Source organism: Vulpes vulpes, chromosome 2 (genome assembly GCF_048418805.1).
Source record: "Vulpes vulpes isolate BD-2025 chromosome 2, VulVul3, whole genome shotgun sequence".
Taxonomy (NCBI): Eukaryota; Metazoa; Chordata; class Mammalia; order Carnivora; family Canidae; genus Vulpes; species Vulpes vulpes.
The window spans coordinates 104,672,996-104,689,884 of NC_132781.1; the positions used below are offsets into that span (position 1 = coordinate 104,672,996).

The 16,889-nt window shown below is 38.8% G+C and overlaps 1 protein-coding gene across 1 annotated transcript in view; it reads left to right on the forward strand.

Moving 5' to 3' along the window:
* Nucleotides 1-2,228: 2,228 nt before the first annotated feature.
* Nucleotides 2,229-16,889, forward strand: part of CUBN (cubilin) — a 256,413-nt gene continuing 241,752 nt past the window's right edge. The window contains exons 1-8 of the mRNA XM_026016002.2: nucleotides 2,229-2,613; nucleotides 3,004-3,133; nucleotides 4,263-4,358; nucleotides 4,871-4,909; nucleotides 7,510-7,611; nucleotides 8,276-8,379; nucleotides 13,470-13,596; nucleotides 14,551-14,713. Coding sequence (XP_025871787.2) covers nucleotides 2,501-2,613; nucleotides 3,004-3,133; nucleotides 4,263-4,358; nucleotides 4,871-4,909; nucleotides 7,510-7,611; nucleotides 8,276-8,379; nucleotides 13,470-13,596; nucleotides 14,551-14,713 — 874 coding nt within the window. The 5' untranslated portion in view covers nucleotides 2,229-2,500. The remainder of the gene's footprint in view (nucleotides 2,614-3,003; nucleotides 3,134-4,262; nucleotides 4,359-4,870; nucleotides 4,910-7,509; nucleotides 7,612-8,275; nucleotides 8,380-13,469; nucleotides 13,597-14,550; nucleotides 14,714-16,889) is intronic.

The window sequence follows — 16,889 nt, forward strand, 5'->3', positions numbered from 1 at the left end:
ACAATTAGGAATTGCATGCCTAGATCAGGAGCAAAGAAACGACCTTTACTTTGTTTAATAATATGCACATTTGTCAAACAGGAAAATCCTATAAGACAGGAAGTTCTTTTTGAGACCATGCTAGAGACATTGTCTATTGCACGAAAGGAGTTGCTGAGTACATATTATGTACTTTAGAAAAACATAATCATGAAAACAGTTATGTTCATAGCTCAGAGGGGTGGAATTGTCCCTTGTGTTGGAAGATTCTACTCTGCCTTACTTTGTCCAGTTCTAAGTTAACAAGTATTTCACAATGTCAAGCTTCTCCCCCCTTCCCACCCCAAGTTGTTAAGATTTTAAATAGCCTTGGACAGATGTAACTTTAAAGAAATATATTCAACTGGAGATTCCATTTATTGCATTATACCCATTTCTTGAAACATACAACAACATAATAAGAAACTCATTACTCAACCTTAGTATCACCTCAAGTAAACAGCATCTTGCCAAGTATATTTGTTGCTATGTTTGAGCAAGACATGTGTAAAACGGTATTAAATTTCTCCATATCAATGTGGATATTAAGGGTAATTAAGGGTATTAAGGGTAATTTATTTAAGGGTAATTTTATGGCAATACTGAAATTTTAGATGACACTTTCAAGTTTTTACGGTATATTTTCCTAAAATTCTGAAAACAATGAGTCTACATGCAAAGCATCCTTTTATTACTTCAAAGGGTTTCCATAGCAACAAGTTCCTATCCCATCTTTTTAACTCTGGTTTCAATTTTTTTAATCGTAAAATATACATAAGAAAATGTATGATTTTTATCATTTTAAAAACTTATTTATTTATTTATTTATTTATTTATTTATTTAGAGAGCAGAGTGAGGGAAAGAGGGAGAGGGGGAGAGAGATCCCAACCAAGCAGACTGTGTTGAGCATGGAGCCCAACTCAGAGATTGATTTCATGACCCTGAGATCATGACCCAAACTGAAGCCAAGAATTTGCCAATGAACTTAATGAGCTACCCAGGTGCCTCTCATTTAAAAATTTTTTAAAGCTCAATGGCATTACATACATTCTTATTGTGCAAATATCATACTATACATCTCCAGAGCTTATTTCATCTTTCCAAAGTGAAACTCTGTACCCATTAAACAAGAACTCCTCATTCTCCCTTTCCCCATCCCAGGAAAACATCATACTACATTCTGTCTCTGTGAGTTTCATCATTCTAGGTCCTTCATCTAAGTGGAAACATATGGTATTTGTCCTTTTGTGTCTGCCTTGTTTCACTCACCATAATGTCTTCAAGGTTAACCCATGTTGTAGCAGGTGCCAGAATTTCCCTCCATTTTAAGGCTGAACAATATACCACTGTGGGTATGTAACACATTTTGTTTATCCATTCATATCTGTCAATGGACATTGGGATTGCTTCCATATTTTGGCAGTTGTGAGTAATGCTGCTGTGAACATCGTATCTCTTTGAGTCTCCTTTTTTTTCAGTTCTTTTGGGTATATACCCAGATGTGGAATTGCTGGATCGCATGATAATTCTGTTTAATTTTTTAGGGAACTGCCATAGTGTTTTGTAGTGGCTGTAACTTTTTACTTTCTCACTGAGAGTGCACAAGGGCTCCAATTTCTCTACATCCTCACCAACACTTGTTATTTTCTTGATTTTGTTTGTTTTGATAGTAGCCATCCTTATGAGTGTGAAGTGGTATCTCATTGTGGTTTTGATTTACATTTTCATAATGAAGAGTAACGTTGAGCATCTTTTCATGTGCTTTTTGGCAGGTTAGCAATTTTACCATTTCTTTGGGAAAATGCCTATTTTCTTTGTCCATTTAAAAACTGGGCTATTTTTTGTTGTTGTTGAGTTGTAGAAGTTCTTTATGTATTCTGAATATTAACCTCTTATCACATATATAATTAGTAAATATTTTCCCCATTCTGCAAGCTTTTGTTCCCTGTGCTTTTGTTGTCATTTCCAAAAAATCATTGCTAAGCCCAATGTCAGGAAGCTTTCCACCCTTTGTTTTCTTCCATGAGTGTTGGCTCCTGTTTTAAGGCATTTGATTCATTTTGAGTTAATTTTTGTATGACGTAAAGTAAGGGTCCAATTTCATTTTTCTGCATGTTGATATCCAGTTTTTCTACTATCATTTGCTGAAAGGTGGCTACTTCTTAAGCAAGGATTGTTATAGTGGATGTTTCCAAAGCAGTTGGTTACCATTTCAAAGGTCAGACAGATAATGATTAAGTTGTGCATCACTTCAAGGTAGATTTTGACCTCTTACAAGTTGAAGAGTACTGAAGATCTAAGATCATTTACATCCCTTGGGAAAGAAAAAATAACACAGCCTTCTAGGGCAAAGAAGAACTGAAAAGTTGCAGGACACTTCACAGGCCAAAGTACATCTGCCTGGTTTGCTTTCTCTGAAATTCCACACTTGGCTGGAGTGGCTTCCCTCTTACCAACACCCTAGGAGGGTTGCTGAGGAGCATGTCCTCACCTTTTCTTTGGAGTTTGATTATTTTGTTGACATTTGCTGAATCAAATGGTGAAGCTGGAGGATTTGAACTGCAGAGACAAAAAAGAAGTATCGACTTTCAACAGTAAGTGGACACATGGATTATTGCTGCTGAGGGCCTAGGGCAGGTGGTCATTAGTTTCCACAAATAGCCAGAAGAGCAAAGGTGTAATTTTTCTTCAAGAAAACAATGATGTTAAAAACAAATAGGGAAAAACTTTTAGGCTGATGTATGGGATTATCTTCCTCTACGTAAATTATTCACTGACCATTTTGCAAATAAGGCAAATATGCAATTATAGCAGCCATCTCTAGGAAATCTGCAAAGAAAAAGGGGCAGATGAACAGGGAGGGTTTGGTTGAGTTGACCGCAGAGCAAAGGCATATGCAGTCTACAGATACTCAGTTAGAAACTTTGTTGTTTAACAATGACATGTGATAATAATTGATGCATTCTCTGGTTTGACCCTTACAGGCCTCGAATGGCTACAGAGAGGGGAAATTTAGTGTTTCTTGCTGGGTCTGCTCAAAACATTGAATTTAGAACTGGATCTCTGGGAAAAATCAAATTAAATGAGGAAGACCTTGGTGAATGCTTACATCAGGTAATACAATGGAAATATATGGAAGTAATTTTGTGTATTCATATACAGTCATTTAATTCAAGAGGTCTATACAAATCTGTCCCTTATATCTTTAGCCCAGGGAATGTAACTGGAGGTGAGGTAAGTCCTGTGAAGAGCAACGCCCTAGGGCTAGTGATGGGCAGAAGGAGGAATTCTAGTGGGAAATGCCTGATTGTGTGGGCTTATATCCTCTAATCTAGAGATAGGGTCATACTGGGACTCCTTTACAAGAGGAGCTAGAGAAGAGGGGCCAGAGAAATGTTTGGATGGGACCAGTTTACTTGTGCCAGAGAACAGAATTGGCCAATTATTCTCCAGTCGCACTGAGTGTTTTCAGTGTCCATTAATTACTGTATCACACTGGTGTATCAGTCGTAATGTAAGAAGCTAGCATTATTTAGAGCTTCCTATGGGCTATCCAGTGTGCTCAGCACTTGGTGTGCATTATCCCATTGAATCCTCACAACTACCCTACAAGTTTGGCTTTATTATCACCCCATTTGTAAGGGCATTAAGGGAAACACATAGCAGTGCAGCAGCTTACCCAAGGACACCCAGGAAATGGCTGAGCCAAGATTTAAAACCCAAGCAGTCTGATTCCAAGCTAGGCCTTTTTTTTTTTTTTTTTTTAAGTTTTTTTTTTTTTAATTTTTTTTTATTTATTTATGATAGTCACAGAGAGAGAGAGAGAGGCAGAGACACAGGCGGAGGGAGAAGCAGGCTCCATGCACCGGGAGCCCGATGTGGGATTCGATCCCGGGTCTCCAGGATCGCGCCCTGGGCCAAAGACAGGCACCAAACCGCTGCGCCACCCAGGGATCCCTCAAGCTAGGCCTCTTAACAAGCACTCTCAACTGTGATGAGAAAAAATGCAAAAGGAAAGTACCTTGATGTTTTGTTCCTGAAAAGGGCAAATAAAATTATGCCATGGCTATGTTAGTCCAATGTTTACTATATACATGGTATTGTTTTGATCTCTACAATAATGGGCAAGACTTTAGTGCTTCAAATAGACCAGTACTCAACTTCAGAAAATTTTGCATGGATAACATACACATGACTTTTTCACTGGCTTTCTCCTCCTCCTCCTTTTCCTTTTTGAAATTAGATCCAGAAAAACAAAGATGATATTACAGATTTAAAAAGGAGTGCAGTCAATGTGCCTCAAAATATTTCAAGTCAAATCCATCAGCTTAATTCTAAGGTAAGTCTGACATCTGCATCATCAGCGCAAATGGGCTCTTTTAATATAATTTTGTAAGTAACTGTTTTGCAGAAGACATACCAGCTTTTGGTCCTCTTTAGAAATTTAGCATTGTGATGATGAACTTTTCAGTTTGATGACACAAGTCTAATAGGGGACGGGCAGAAGGTTGTAATGCTGTGACAAGAGCTCATTGCATAAGTAGGTCTTGTCCAGGTTCTGATAGAACCTTCTTATTGGTGAAGTTGATGAATCACTGTCATTTATGAAAATTCCCAGAATTGTGTGCAGAAAAGCAATGAGTCAACTTATCAATGGGTTGCATTTCCTTTTTTAAAAAATTCCTTTAAAAAATCTATATGATAGAAGGGAGTAGGAAGGAAGAGAAATGAGGAAGGAAAAAGCAATAAAAAAGGAATTAACAGACAAAGCAAGGAGGGTGTTAGGAAAATATGCCAAAGAACAATATCGCATGTGAAAAGCTAACTGATATTCTCTTCCCTACTGCTCAGCTTGTGGATCTGGAGAGAAAATTTCAAAGCTTACAGCAGGTAGGTCCCATAACTACTACTTGTCTGACATCTTTCACTGAAAATACACTAGAAGTATGGATGGAGCTGGCATTCTTATCTTAAGGTAGATGAATGATCCATATCAAGGACTTTTGCTTTTTCCCATAATTTAATTCTCCACATGGTTTATGCTTCCCAGGACACAGATGAGGAATCTGAGTTTCAGATAAAGTAACCAGCCCCGGGTCACTGGGCCTGTGAAGCATGTGGGCATGTGAAGCCTTTTGACTCTGAGTTCAGAGGTTCACACCCTCCTCCTCTGACATTGTTACTCTTTGCCTGTGTTATACAGGCTTAACCTGTTAGCTAGTGACACCCGAACTTGCTGATTCTGGCATGTAGGAGTGAGTATTGAAAGACCATGCATTGGGGCACCTGGGTGACTCAGCTGGTTGAGCCAATTTGATTTTGGCTCAGGTCATGATCTTGGGATCCTGGGATCCAGCCCCACATCAGGCTCCAAGCTCAGTGGGGGAGTCTACTTGGGGATTCTTTCCCTTGTTCTCTGCCTCTCCCCTACCTTTCTAAAAGAAGGAAGGAGGGAAGGAAGGAAGGAAGGAAGGAAGGAAGGAAGGAAGGAAGGTAAGAAGGAAGGAAGGAAAGAAGGAAGGAAGGAAGGAAGAAAGAAAGAAAGAAAGGAAGCCAAGCCATGCTACTTCTCTAACATTAAACTCAGATGCTGGGGGTATTCACAAAATATTTCAAATTTCCTTAAAAGTACATTTACTGGTAATGAAATCTGAGCAGTTTCTTAGAGTAAACCTTCCATAATTTTACAAGTACATGCTTATAAACCTGTCCTTGTAATGTTAGACTTCTTATCTGTTTTGAGGTTGACTGGTGTTAAGATTTTCATGGAAGCTATAACCTTTTACCCAGAGAAATAAACAGAATGTCCCCATATTAAAAATTTTGAATAAAAGTTAGGAGATTCCAAGTTAAGAATCCCTGTTCTAATATTCTGGATCTATTGTGATTATGCCTCCAGTGTGGTCCTCTTTTTTGATGCTTTAAACTTAATGAGCAAGTTCATGTATGCATTCCTTTTCCTGACTTTAATAGTAAATTGTTCCTCAGTTTTTATCTTTTCTGTGGAGTAGTTGAATGAAGGAAAACAAGCAAGGAATTATACCTCCAGAGCAAGACACTATACTTTAGCTTCCAGTCTCCTAGAGTGCTTCATTCTTGCTACCAAAGGTCAAAAACTGGAGTCCACAGTCAAATGACCTCAGACTTCCCCTCAGCACACCCCCAGGAAGAAATTTAAAATGATTTTTGGATATAAGTGCTTTTTATGCATTCCAATGGGAAGTGCTCTCTGGGTACTATAGCTACCATGGTTCCCCAATGTCTTCCTCCCCACTGCTTACTGATTCCACTTTCTGTTGGGCCTCCACAGGCTTCCATGTTTTAAAGCCTCAGACAATGTTGCTTTTGTATGCCAGAAACTTCCAGTGAGTTTGTGGTCAATTTCTATAATAGTGTCCTCTGACGAACAGTACTATTTGTGGTAATGGCACAGAGATATATGGATTATGGAAGAAAACAGAGTCCAGAAAGAGACCCCTACATGCATGATCACCTCACTTGACAAAAGAGAGAGATGGGTTTGGCAATAAATGGTGCTTAGTCAGTTGGCTACCCTCTGGCTCTGTTTCATCTGTAAAATGATGGGAACAGACATGAGTTTCTCTCTGAGTCACTGGATAAGAAAAGAATGCAATGAATAATTTGTCCTATTTTAATTCTTTGAAATTTTATTTTTCAGCCCTATTTTAACTCTTAAAATAGAGAATTACTATAATTAGGCAAAGTTAATAAAATAGCTTTTCTTGTATAACCACTCGTCCTCTGTAAAGAGCTTTTCTGCCCCCAAAGGCATTACAAAGCTTATGAGATTGGAACTAGTCGCTGACATATGGTAAGATTCCCCAGGTTGTGTAGACAAAGGCAGGTCTGTTCATGACTCTGATCTGAAAAGTAGTCACGTGAGCACAAGAGTGGAGGGTGTATCTAAGCCCACATTTCAAACAAAGGGACTTACTTGGAGTGAAAAGAGTTCAGTCATCTTAACCCACGGGAGGAGGGGTGGCAGTAAAAGATGATCAGATTTCAAATGCTTATCTGGAGGTACCAAAGAGAATAGCAGCAAAAGAACCGGAATTCCCATTTTGTTTTCTTAGTACAGTCGGAATGTCCATTATTATTCCCAACTTGAAATCTTTACTCTTGTCCAGCAGCATATATTTCTCAGGTGAACAATGCTTTTCCAAAGAATAGAGTGAGCATCTTCTCCCCTTGTGCCTCATTCCATCCTGGTTAAATGCTTGTAAATAGGGAAGGAAAATGCATAGGGCATAGGACTGATAATGTGAAACACTTTGTTTTTATCATGAAAGAGTTGATCTGAAGAACTTAAGTAATTGATCTAAAATCTGGAGGATGACCTTCTCCTGCCTAGGAGTAAAATGTAGTTCCACATGAACACCTATAGTGAAATATGCTTTTTTTTTTTTTTTTTTTTTTTGCTGTCTGCTGAAAGCTCACTGGTCTTGCTGACTGTCCTGTCTTTGTTTCAGACAGTTGACAAAAAGGTTTGCAGTAGCAACCCCTGCCAAAATGGGGGAACCTGCCTCAATCTCCATGATTCCTTTTTCTGTATCTGTCCCTCACAATGGAAGGTAAGTCACTTGGTCTTTGGTTAAAAATGACAATGAGTCAGCATCAGTGGTTTCTTTGGATTCATTCAGATGTATTAAATTCCCCCATCCAAAGTTTCTAGGATTCTGCGGTCTCCCAAATCAGAATGGATTACACCATGTATGCCAAAATCCAAACAATGGTGAAGATGACTACATAGCCCACTGAACACTAAGCCATCAGAAGGAAGGGTTCACTTGCCTGTATAATGATATGGAAGGGCATGACATTTAGGCTAGCATGAATTTAAATTGTTCAGCACTGAAAGTACTAAATGAATCTTAGAGCTATGTAAATTTTCTTGCCCTTTTCTATTAATGGTGAAAATGTTTCTGACATGTGCATTAAAAAAAATTAAGTGACTATTCCCAGGCATAGCCTTATAGTAACATGAGGATTTGTTAGTATAAGGATTCTTCTTGTGTGATTGGCATGATTTTACCAAGAGCTCTGTGGCTCCCTTAGGCCAAATGTGAGTTCAAGAGGAAGGATAACTGGATACTAGTTTTAGCATTATTGTGATTATATCTCCCTTGACTGAAGTCTTCTCTACTGTGCATATATCCTTGAATATATCATATAAATATTGGCCCCAGATGCTTCTGTGACCTGGGGCACCTGACTTTGTTCTTTGCATGAATTCAGGGCCCTCTGTGCTCAGTTGATGTGAATGAATGTCAGATTTACTCAGGAACACCCTTGGGCTGCCAGAATGGAGCCACATGTGAAAATACAGAAGGGAGTTACAGGTAATGTTTTTCTTTCTTTTCTTTTCTCTTTCCTTTCCTTTTCCCTCCTCTTCCATTCTCTTCTCTTCTCTTCTCTTCTCTTCTCTTCTCTTCTCTTCTCTTCTTTCTTCTCTTATCTCCCCATTTTTGGTTGGTCTCCTATATTGTGTGATTCTTAAAAGGTAGAAATGGTGATTCTGTTGTAACATGAACAAATCCTTTCAATACACAGGGGTATAATCTCACTGGAGTAAAGAGCAATTATTTGCTTTCTTACTAATGTCTCTGCTATCTTATTCTCCCATTCCCTTGTAACAATATCCATTCTATTCTTTCCAGCAAAACCGAGTGCAATAATTTCGTTATTTCCTTGTCATCTGTTAACACACTGTTTTCTCAAAAAGCAGTCACAATCCTTTTCTCTTTCATTTAATTGATCCTTTTGTTCTTTTGATCTGATCTTAAAAATTTTTGCTCACTCCAAGTCATAAAGTGAATTCATTCAAACTTCTGATAGATATTTTAATGAGCTTTGTCCATTGTGCAAAAAAACCCAAAATCAATCACCTCTGACTTAAATTAAGTATTATGTTATTAAAGAGACTTTTGCTTCCAGGACTTTGTTTCTCATTTTAATGAACTCCCTGATCCTTGTCTGCTTTTATGAGCATTTGAGCTTCAGCTAGATCCAAAATGCAGGTCTAATCTTTCATTCCCTTGAAAGCACTATCTCCCGATCTCTGTTTATGGGCACTTATCAATGAGACTTGCTGCTCAGAGATACTGGAGGAAAATGAGTCCTAGAGTTAGTACTTTCCTGCCTTCCTGATATCGAGATCGAGGAATGTCCTGGAGATTAGATCTCTCACCTGGTGTTCCTTTATCATCACTGCCCTCCAGGCCTTGAAACCCAACAGAATAACAAAGATATGCAGCAGGTGGGATAAGACCCAAAGACCAAGCCAAAATTGATTTTTTCTCCCCCCAGCACATTACTTTTACTCCTGCAAAATGGAAAAGAAAAAAAATCTATTTTTTTAACTATTTGCTGCATGTCAAGGATTAGAGTTCCTTTTCTAGGTAGAATCATGAGAGAGAAAGAGAAAGAACCATTTTTATTTGTTGGGAGCTGCCCAAATGGCAGATTCAACTTCATATGAGAAATATTGAATTCTCTTTTGTACCTTCCTGTAAAAACAAAAACAAAAACAAAAAACAAACAAACAAAAAAACCCAAGGGCTCATTGTGCTGACTCTGGAAATGGTTTTGGTTTCAATAGATTTTCTGGAGGACAGCTAAGGACAAACATTTAAATCTATTTTTTCTCCTCTGGATAGGAGGATAATTTATGTAGCCCCATGAATTCCAATTGATGTCTGTGAACTAAATATTCTCATTTAGGCATTTGATGGAGACTTTTTGGAGGAATAACAGAAAATAGAAAAATGTACATGAACATAAGACTAAATGCTTGCTTTGTGGAATCTGTGAAATGAAACAGAGAACATTTAGGTACTTTCTTGTGTTCCATTAATAATGTGAGATTAAATGCTCGTTAATCAGTAGCTTCCCTGAGGCTGGAAACCCCTTCAGGAAACTTCCATGGACATTCGTTAAAGGAAAATGAGCCAATGTTGAATAATCTGGACCTGCAGAAATGTGGTCACAGGAACAGGTTTGCTCTGGGTTTGAGGCCTCCCTCAGTCTCTACCTCTTGGAACCCGTTACTTGGGAAAACAAAGGAGTCTTTATTTAAAGGGATTAATGATTCCTAATTATAGAGACCTTTGAAAGATAAAGCACTGGCAGATACTAATTAATTGGAAGCCCTGTTTCATAGGAAACTTTCTGGGAAAAAATTTTTTCTCAGTAATGAAACTAGAGCAAGGAGACCATTGTCTGTTTCCACTGATTCCTGTGGCTGGAGGTCTTGCTCCTAACTGCTTCACACAGCCAGCAGATAATATTTTGCCACTTCCTGATGCTGTTATTGCCTCTTTAGTCTGAAGAATTGATGCATCTTGTTCTCCTGCTTACTTTGGATTTAAGACAGACCTTATGATGCAAATTTGCTATATGTGGATGGTGGATACTTAGGCCTCAGATCTACAAGCTTTCTAGAAACAAAAGTTGAGTTCGTTGTTTGTTTTTCTCCAAGAGCACAATGATGGTTCACATATTTTTTTCATTTCTTTCCACTGTCATCACTGGTGGGTTTTAAAACATGCAGAACGTGAGCGATGAGGTCAATCTGGTTTCAGCTCAGTGGTAGTTAGGTATTAAGCTTATTACCTGTTTCAGTCAGTTATGTTAATATTGAACCATGGACTCTAACAGAAGTTAAACTATGACTATGAAAGTGTATTTGACCACTTTTCAATTGCCAAATGCACCTGCAGGGTTTTTGAACACTGAAAAGCCCAGTTTTGTTCTGCCAGAACCAAACTAGCAATCCTAAATCATTACAAAGCTGACTTCTGCAGGGAGGTATATAATTCATCACTCTTTTTCTTTAAAGGACATATCCAGATGCCTTGAGAATATATTTTTGTATGTAAACACTGTTAGGTTAAAAAGACACATAAAAATGAAAAGTCTTTGGGGTGGCTGACTGGCTTAGTGGGAGGAGCATGTGGCTCTTCATCTTGCAGTCATGAGTTTGAGCCCCACGTTTGGTGTAGAGATTATTTAAATAAATAAAAAATAAAAAAGTAAAGTCTTCAACTAACTACCTTTCAGAATATGGAAATGTGATGTAGATAAACATTTGTGGAAGAGTAACACCGACCTAGGTTTTAATTCATCTTCTGCCAATTTCTCATTTTGTGGCCTTGGGCAATGTGAGCCTTGCAGTAAAATGGGATTAATGCTTGCCTTTGAGGATCCTAGCAAGGAAGCTGATGGTATACTTGACTGCCTTCCTCCTTCTGTCTTCTCACAATAAGCTACATTTATATGAAATAAGTATACTTTGTAGTTCTTTAGAGAAAAGCGAAGGATGAAAATTCACTCATCTCTAAGTGAGAAGGAGGAGAGAGAGAGAATTTAACTGCAGGTCCATGCACCAGATTCTCCTCTCAAATCTTAAAGTCATTTTCCAGTAGTAAAGCACTTAGTGATAAGAGAAGCACAATTTCCTGAGCACTTCCTACCGGAAAATGTCTTGAGACCCCAAGGTGAAAATAGTACTCATAGATAGGCACTATTATTTTATAAGAAATGGAGGCAGAGGGAGTTATTACATTGCCTAAAGTGAACAGTTAATAGTATTATCAGGATTTAAACCTGAGCAGTCTTGTCCCATGGGGTATTGAATACTCAGACCTCTTATACATGATAGGTTCAGAAAGTAGTAAAGTTGGCTTAAAGATTAAAAAAATCTTTTTGATGAGTGGAAGTGGTGGTAAAATAAACTTTTAGCAAGGAAGCTACCTGGATCAAATGCTCAAATATGTATATGAAATAGTGTAGAATTCTATAGTCTCCAAAAGTCTAATGAAAGAATATTCTGTGTAAGGATGAGAGAATAAGGAGGAAAGAGACAAGGGTATGAGAGGGAGAGTATGGAAAAAGAGAGATGAGAGGAATAGAACTAGTTATGGATAGGGAATGAATAGTTGAAAACATTTTTAAAAGTTTAATCATCTATTGCTATTAGTCTGTGATCTTGTCTTAATAAGAAAGGCAACCTTGAAATGATCATGAGTGTAATATATTAATGAACAGATTTTACACAATTATATATTGATGTCAAAAATTGCACGGGACATAATTATACCAAAAAGCATTCATTTATCTGAAATTCAGATTTAACTGGGTGTCCTGTGTTTTTATTCACCAAGTCTGGCAACTCTACTTGTTAAGTGGCTGAATGGTACCATATTCTTACTCTCCTTCTCTGGCCACACTCAGTGATCTCTTCCTCAGAACCCACTGAAAGGTGCTATCCCAGCAATTGTTTCTGGCTCTCCATGGGTACAAGTTCTGTGCCCAGAGCGTGGTTCTTGATGCTTCTCAAATAGCCAGACTCTCCTTCCTCACAATGTCAATTACATATTTGTTTTCATCTTTGGGCATCAGCTGATGTTGTTCCTTAGCAAGGACTGTTAAAAGAGCTTCTTTACCTTATAGTATGGCCCCTTTCCAGAACACTCAGGAAGTAGTTCATGGCCATGCAGGTCCTCCCTCTTCCTTGTCTCTGACCCTTGTTCTTGATGGTCAGCTTTTTCTGTGAGGGCCAATGCTGCTCAAGGCAGGCAAATGGTGACCTCTGGGCCTGGCTCTCCACTCCAGGAGAAGTGCTCAAACATGTGAAGATAAATAAGCTTAGGCTCTGTGACCCTTCCACCTCCTTCCCCGCCCCAGATTGCCATTCTCATAGCTTCCACATTCCCTCTGAAGCTGCAGCACAGATAGAAAGCTAACTCAGCAATTTTAAGGATTACAATAGTTTAAAACAACTTTGTTTATGTGATTATTGTTGAACTGAAACTTTCTCATAACCAAACACCCACTGCAAGTTTGGGCATTATGTAAAATTGCATTTGTGAGTTAAAATGTGGCTATGAAAGAAATGTTTCTGTGTTAACCGCATCTCTTATGGATAGAACTATTGCCCTTTGCAATATGATAATTATCGTATTCTCTGAGATGTCACTATACCATTGCTTGTGGGGTTATACAATCCCAGAGAGCGTTTGGGAATTTATCAGCTCAGTCAAGGTCATCTGTGCTTACTGGTGGGTCTAGTCAGAGGGACAATGAATGGACTTCATCTCTCCCTTTACCAACCCGAATGAACTCAATCCCCTTTAGTTTATGGATACCTGACCTTTGAAAGTGCCGTTTGATGACCTGATACCAGAAGAATTTATGGCGATAGTCTTGCCCAGATAGTAAGTTGTACCCCTCTCATACTATATTTGAGAGATAACACATTTACTCAGTCCACTGCTTGAAGCAGAGCAGAGTGAATCTGGTTTCTGGTTTATGATTCCACGTGAATATCACTGACTTACAGTTGGAATTATTATTTTTTAAATTAATGCTAAGAAACAGGCACTTGCTCTGATGCACAAGCCCTAACACTCTGCTCGTGTGTAACCAACAGTTGTCTCTGCTCACCTGAGACACACGGCCGCCAGTGTGCATCCAAATATGATGACTGTGAAGGGGGCTCCAAGGCGCTGTGTGTCCATGGCATCTGTGAGGATCTAGTCCGAGTGAAGGCTGATGAGGTGAGTCCCTCCCAGAATGTGGCTCCTTGGAGGGAGTCATGGTCATTCATTCCTCCTCCCGCATGTCTGTGTGTGAGCACAGCTCTGGCACAGCTGCAGGGAGGAAGCTGGGCACAGGTGAAGAAAAAGATGAGAGCTTTTCATAAATAAACAGAAAACTGAACTCAGAGGTGATATCATTACAGAAATTACTACCATTTTTATTATTCCTTCATAAATCTGCAAGACATAACTTTCTCTTGGCCTTGTGGGTTATAACAGTGATGAGACATGGGAACACCAAAGGCCCGTTCTTGGTGGCAGCATGGTGTTCTAAGGAATCTGGATTGTTCCTGGCCCGGGAGCACCTTTGAATGCTGCAGATTCTAAGCCACTTCCCTGAGTGCCCCCTGGGCTTTGGATCCTGACAACCTTGACTCCTGACCTTCAAGATCATCCAGCCCTGGCCTGCTCGGCCTTGTATGAGAGCTTTGGGTCTTTATTTTTAGTTCTTTTTTTTTTTTTTCCTACTCATGTGATGGAAAATGGTTCCCTTCCAGTGATGGTGGGAGGAGGGAGTGGGTGGGAGGGGAAGGAGAGACTTTCAAAAAAGGAAACAAACAGAATGGATTTTCCAAGGTCTGTGTCTCCATGGGTGTTTTTCCCTCTAAAAACATAGCAGGCTGAGTGGATTGACTTTAATTATATTGACTTACAGTTCTTGATTGTTGTTGCTCTTTCCCTGGCATCTTTGGGGCAAATTATAGGTTTTCCTTACTCTGAAATAAAGATGTTTCTCTTTTCTGCATGGTCTGGTCTAAATGCTTAATCATATGGGAAGAAAAAGAGAAGCCACTCAATTGGGCTTATGGAAATGAATGCTGGAGGATAAACAGGGGGCTTGGTGAGATTTTCAAAGGCTTTTCTTGCTCATTTTCTTGATTGCCTTGATTCACACTGTTGTCATCCTCCCAGCCCAAGTACAACTGCATCTGCGATGCTGGGTGGACATCCCCACTGAACAGCTCAGCCTGCGTGCTGGACATAGACGAGTGCAATCTCCAGCATGCACCATGTTCACCTCTTGTGCAGTGCTTCAACACACAAGGTTCTTTCTACTGTGGGGCCTGCCCGACAGGTATGTGGACTCATCCACGCCCGGCCAGGGCAGGTGCCAGAATAGATTTCCTTCCACTGCCAAGAGATAAGTAGACTGTTCTCAGGAAGCATTCCGATCTCATTTCATGTCCTATTTCACTAACTCCTACTGCAGACCATCCTCTTGCTGTAATAATTCACCAACAGAAATCAGAGGGCCAGGGTCAAGTACTGGGGGCAGGGTCAAACACCCAATTGCTATGACCGTCAGGTGACTTGGATTTGCTCTAGCCCTACCTTCCTTACTAGCCAGATGTTTACAAACTTGGGCAGATTATTTCACCTCTTAGTGTCACCTCTGGAGTCCAGTTGTTCTCACCTGGGTGTATCATTGGAAGACCCTGTGATCTTGCTGTAAATAGGGATGTCCAGCTCCAGCCTCAGACCCACAGAGACTAAACCTCCAGGTCAGGTCACATGCCACATCACTGAAGACAGGCTCTAGGGTTGAGTCTATACTTCATCTCTCTCTCTCTATGAGATCATCATTATGCATTCAATGCATATTTGTAGATTGCCTACTATGGGCAAAGCACTGTGCTGGGTGCACTGGTCAGCAATTAACCAGACCTCAGAGAGTCTACAAGGCCCACTGGCACTCCTTGTGTGTGGTTGGAAGGTGGAGCATATAAGAATATAATTCTTTTATGGAAATCTCATTGAGAGACTGTTCTAGGCCATTTTTAATTCTTGCAACTATGACAAAATCAAGAAATGTTAGGAATTAGTATTATTCTCACTTTAAAGTATAAGAACATGGAGCTTGGAGAAGGTAAATAACTTGCCTAAGGTCACATAACTTATAAGCAGTCAGGATTCAAACCCCGGTCTGCCTGACTGCTGATATGAGCTGGGCTGCTGAATACTTCATTGTTCTGTCTTGTCAAAGGAACCCACACACCTGTTATTTCCTCTAGTGACTTTTGGTTTAGTGACTTTTTCACATTATGTGCTCAGATCTTATAGAAATCTGTAGAAAGAAATTGAAAAAAAACACATAAAGGCTTTTTCCTTCTAGGTTTTCAGGGGCAAATAAAATTTACAAATAACCACATTCTTGAAGGTAATTTGTCAGGGACACTCTTTAAAACCTAGAAATCAGAAAAATAAATTGTTCGAGCTATATTGAGCTTTTATCATGGAGGAAAAAAAAGCGAAACAAAAGCTTTTTTGTTTTCCTGTTAATCACCTTATTTTTTCCTGCATATCAAAATAACACATGCTGCCTATTAAGTATAAAGAAAGTATAAAAATATGAAAATAAAATACCTATAGTCTTATTGCTCAGAGGACCATCATGGACATCAGGGCATAGTTCCTTTCAGCTTTCTTCTGCACATTCTTCACCCACAAATAGTATAATTTTCATAGGTAGATTTTTAGAAGGGGACTCCACCTAGATGAAAGAAATGAATATTTTTTAAAATTTAGAAGATTTAAAATATTCTTATGATAATTTTAATCATTTGAATAAGATAATAAAACTCACTATTACAATTGATTTCAACAGAAATATTAGACTAAAATGCTCCTCTTTCTTCACCTTCAACCATACCTCCTAATGAGACCACTGTTAGCAATTGTCCTCTTTTCTTCTTCCTTTTCCTTCACTCACACAAATACATCGACACATACACAAATCAAAAAAAAAAAAAAATTCTTGACCCCAATTGGGATCATATTCTGCATATTATTCTAAAATTTTATGTTATTAGTTAAAGTGTATATGGGAAAATTTTTTTAATATATGCATATGTGCATGTCATTAAAAATAGTTTTTAGTATTCAGTGGTATAGATGAGTCTTAATATATTCAGCCAAACTGCTAAAGATCATTGAGAGTTGTTGCTTTTGTTTCCCCATTACACAACTCCACCATAGACATCTGCTTGCCTACATCTGTAGATACAGGCAGTTTCTATCTCTGTATAAAAAGTTTTAAGAAGTGAAACTGTTAGTCAAAGGTACATATTTTAAAAATATTAATGAATACTGCTAGATCTCTTTCCAGATAGATTTCACTAATTGAAATTCTGACTAAAAGTATGTGAATACGTCATTTGCCCACCTCTTTGCCAGAATTTAAAACAGTTTTTGCCAACCTGAGGAGTAGAGTCTACCTCATTTTAATCTGTAGTTAATTATAGTGAGGCAGG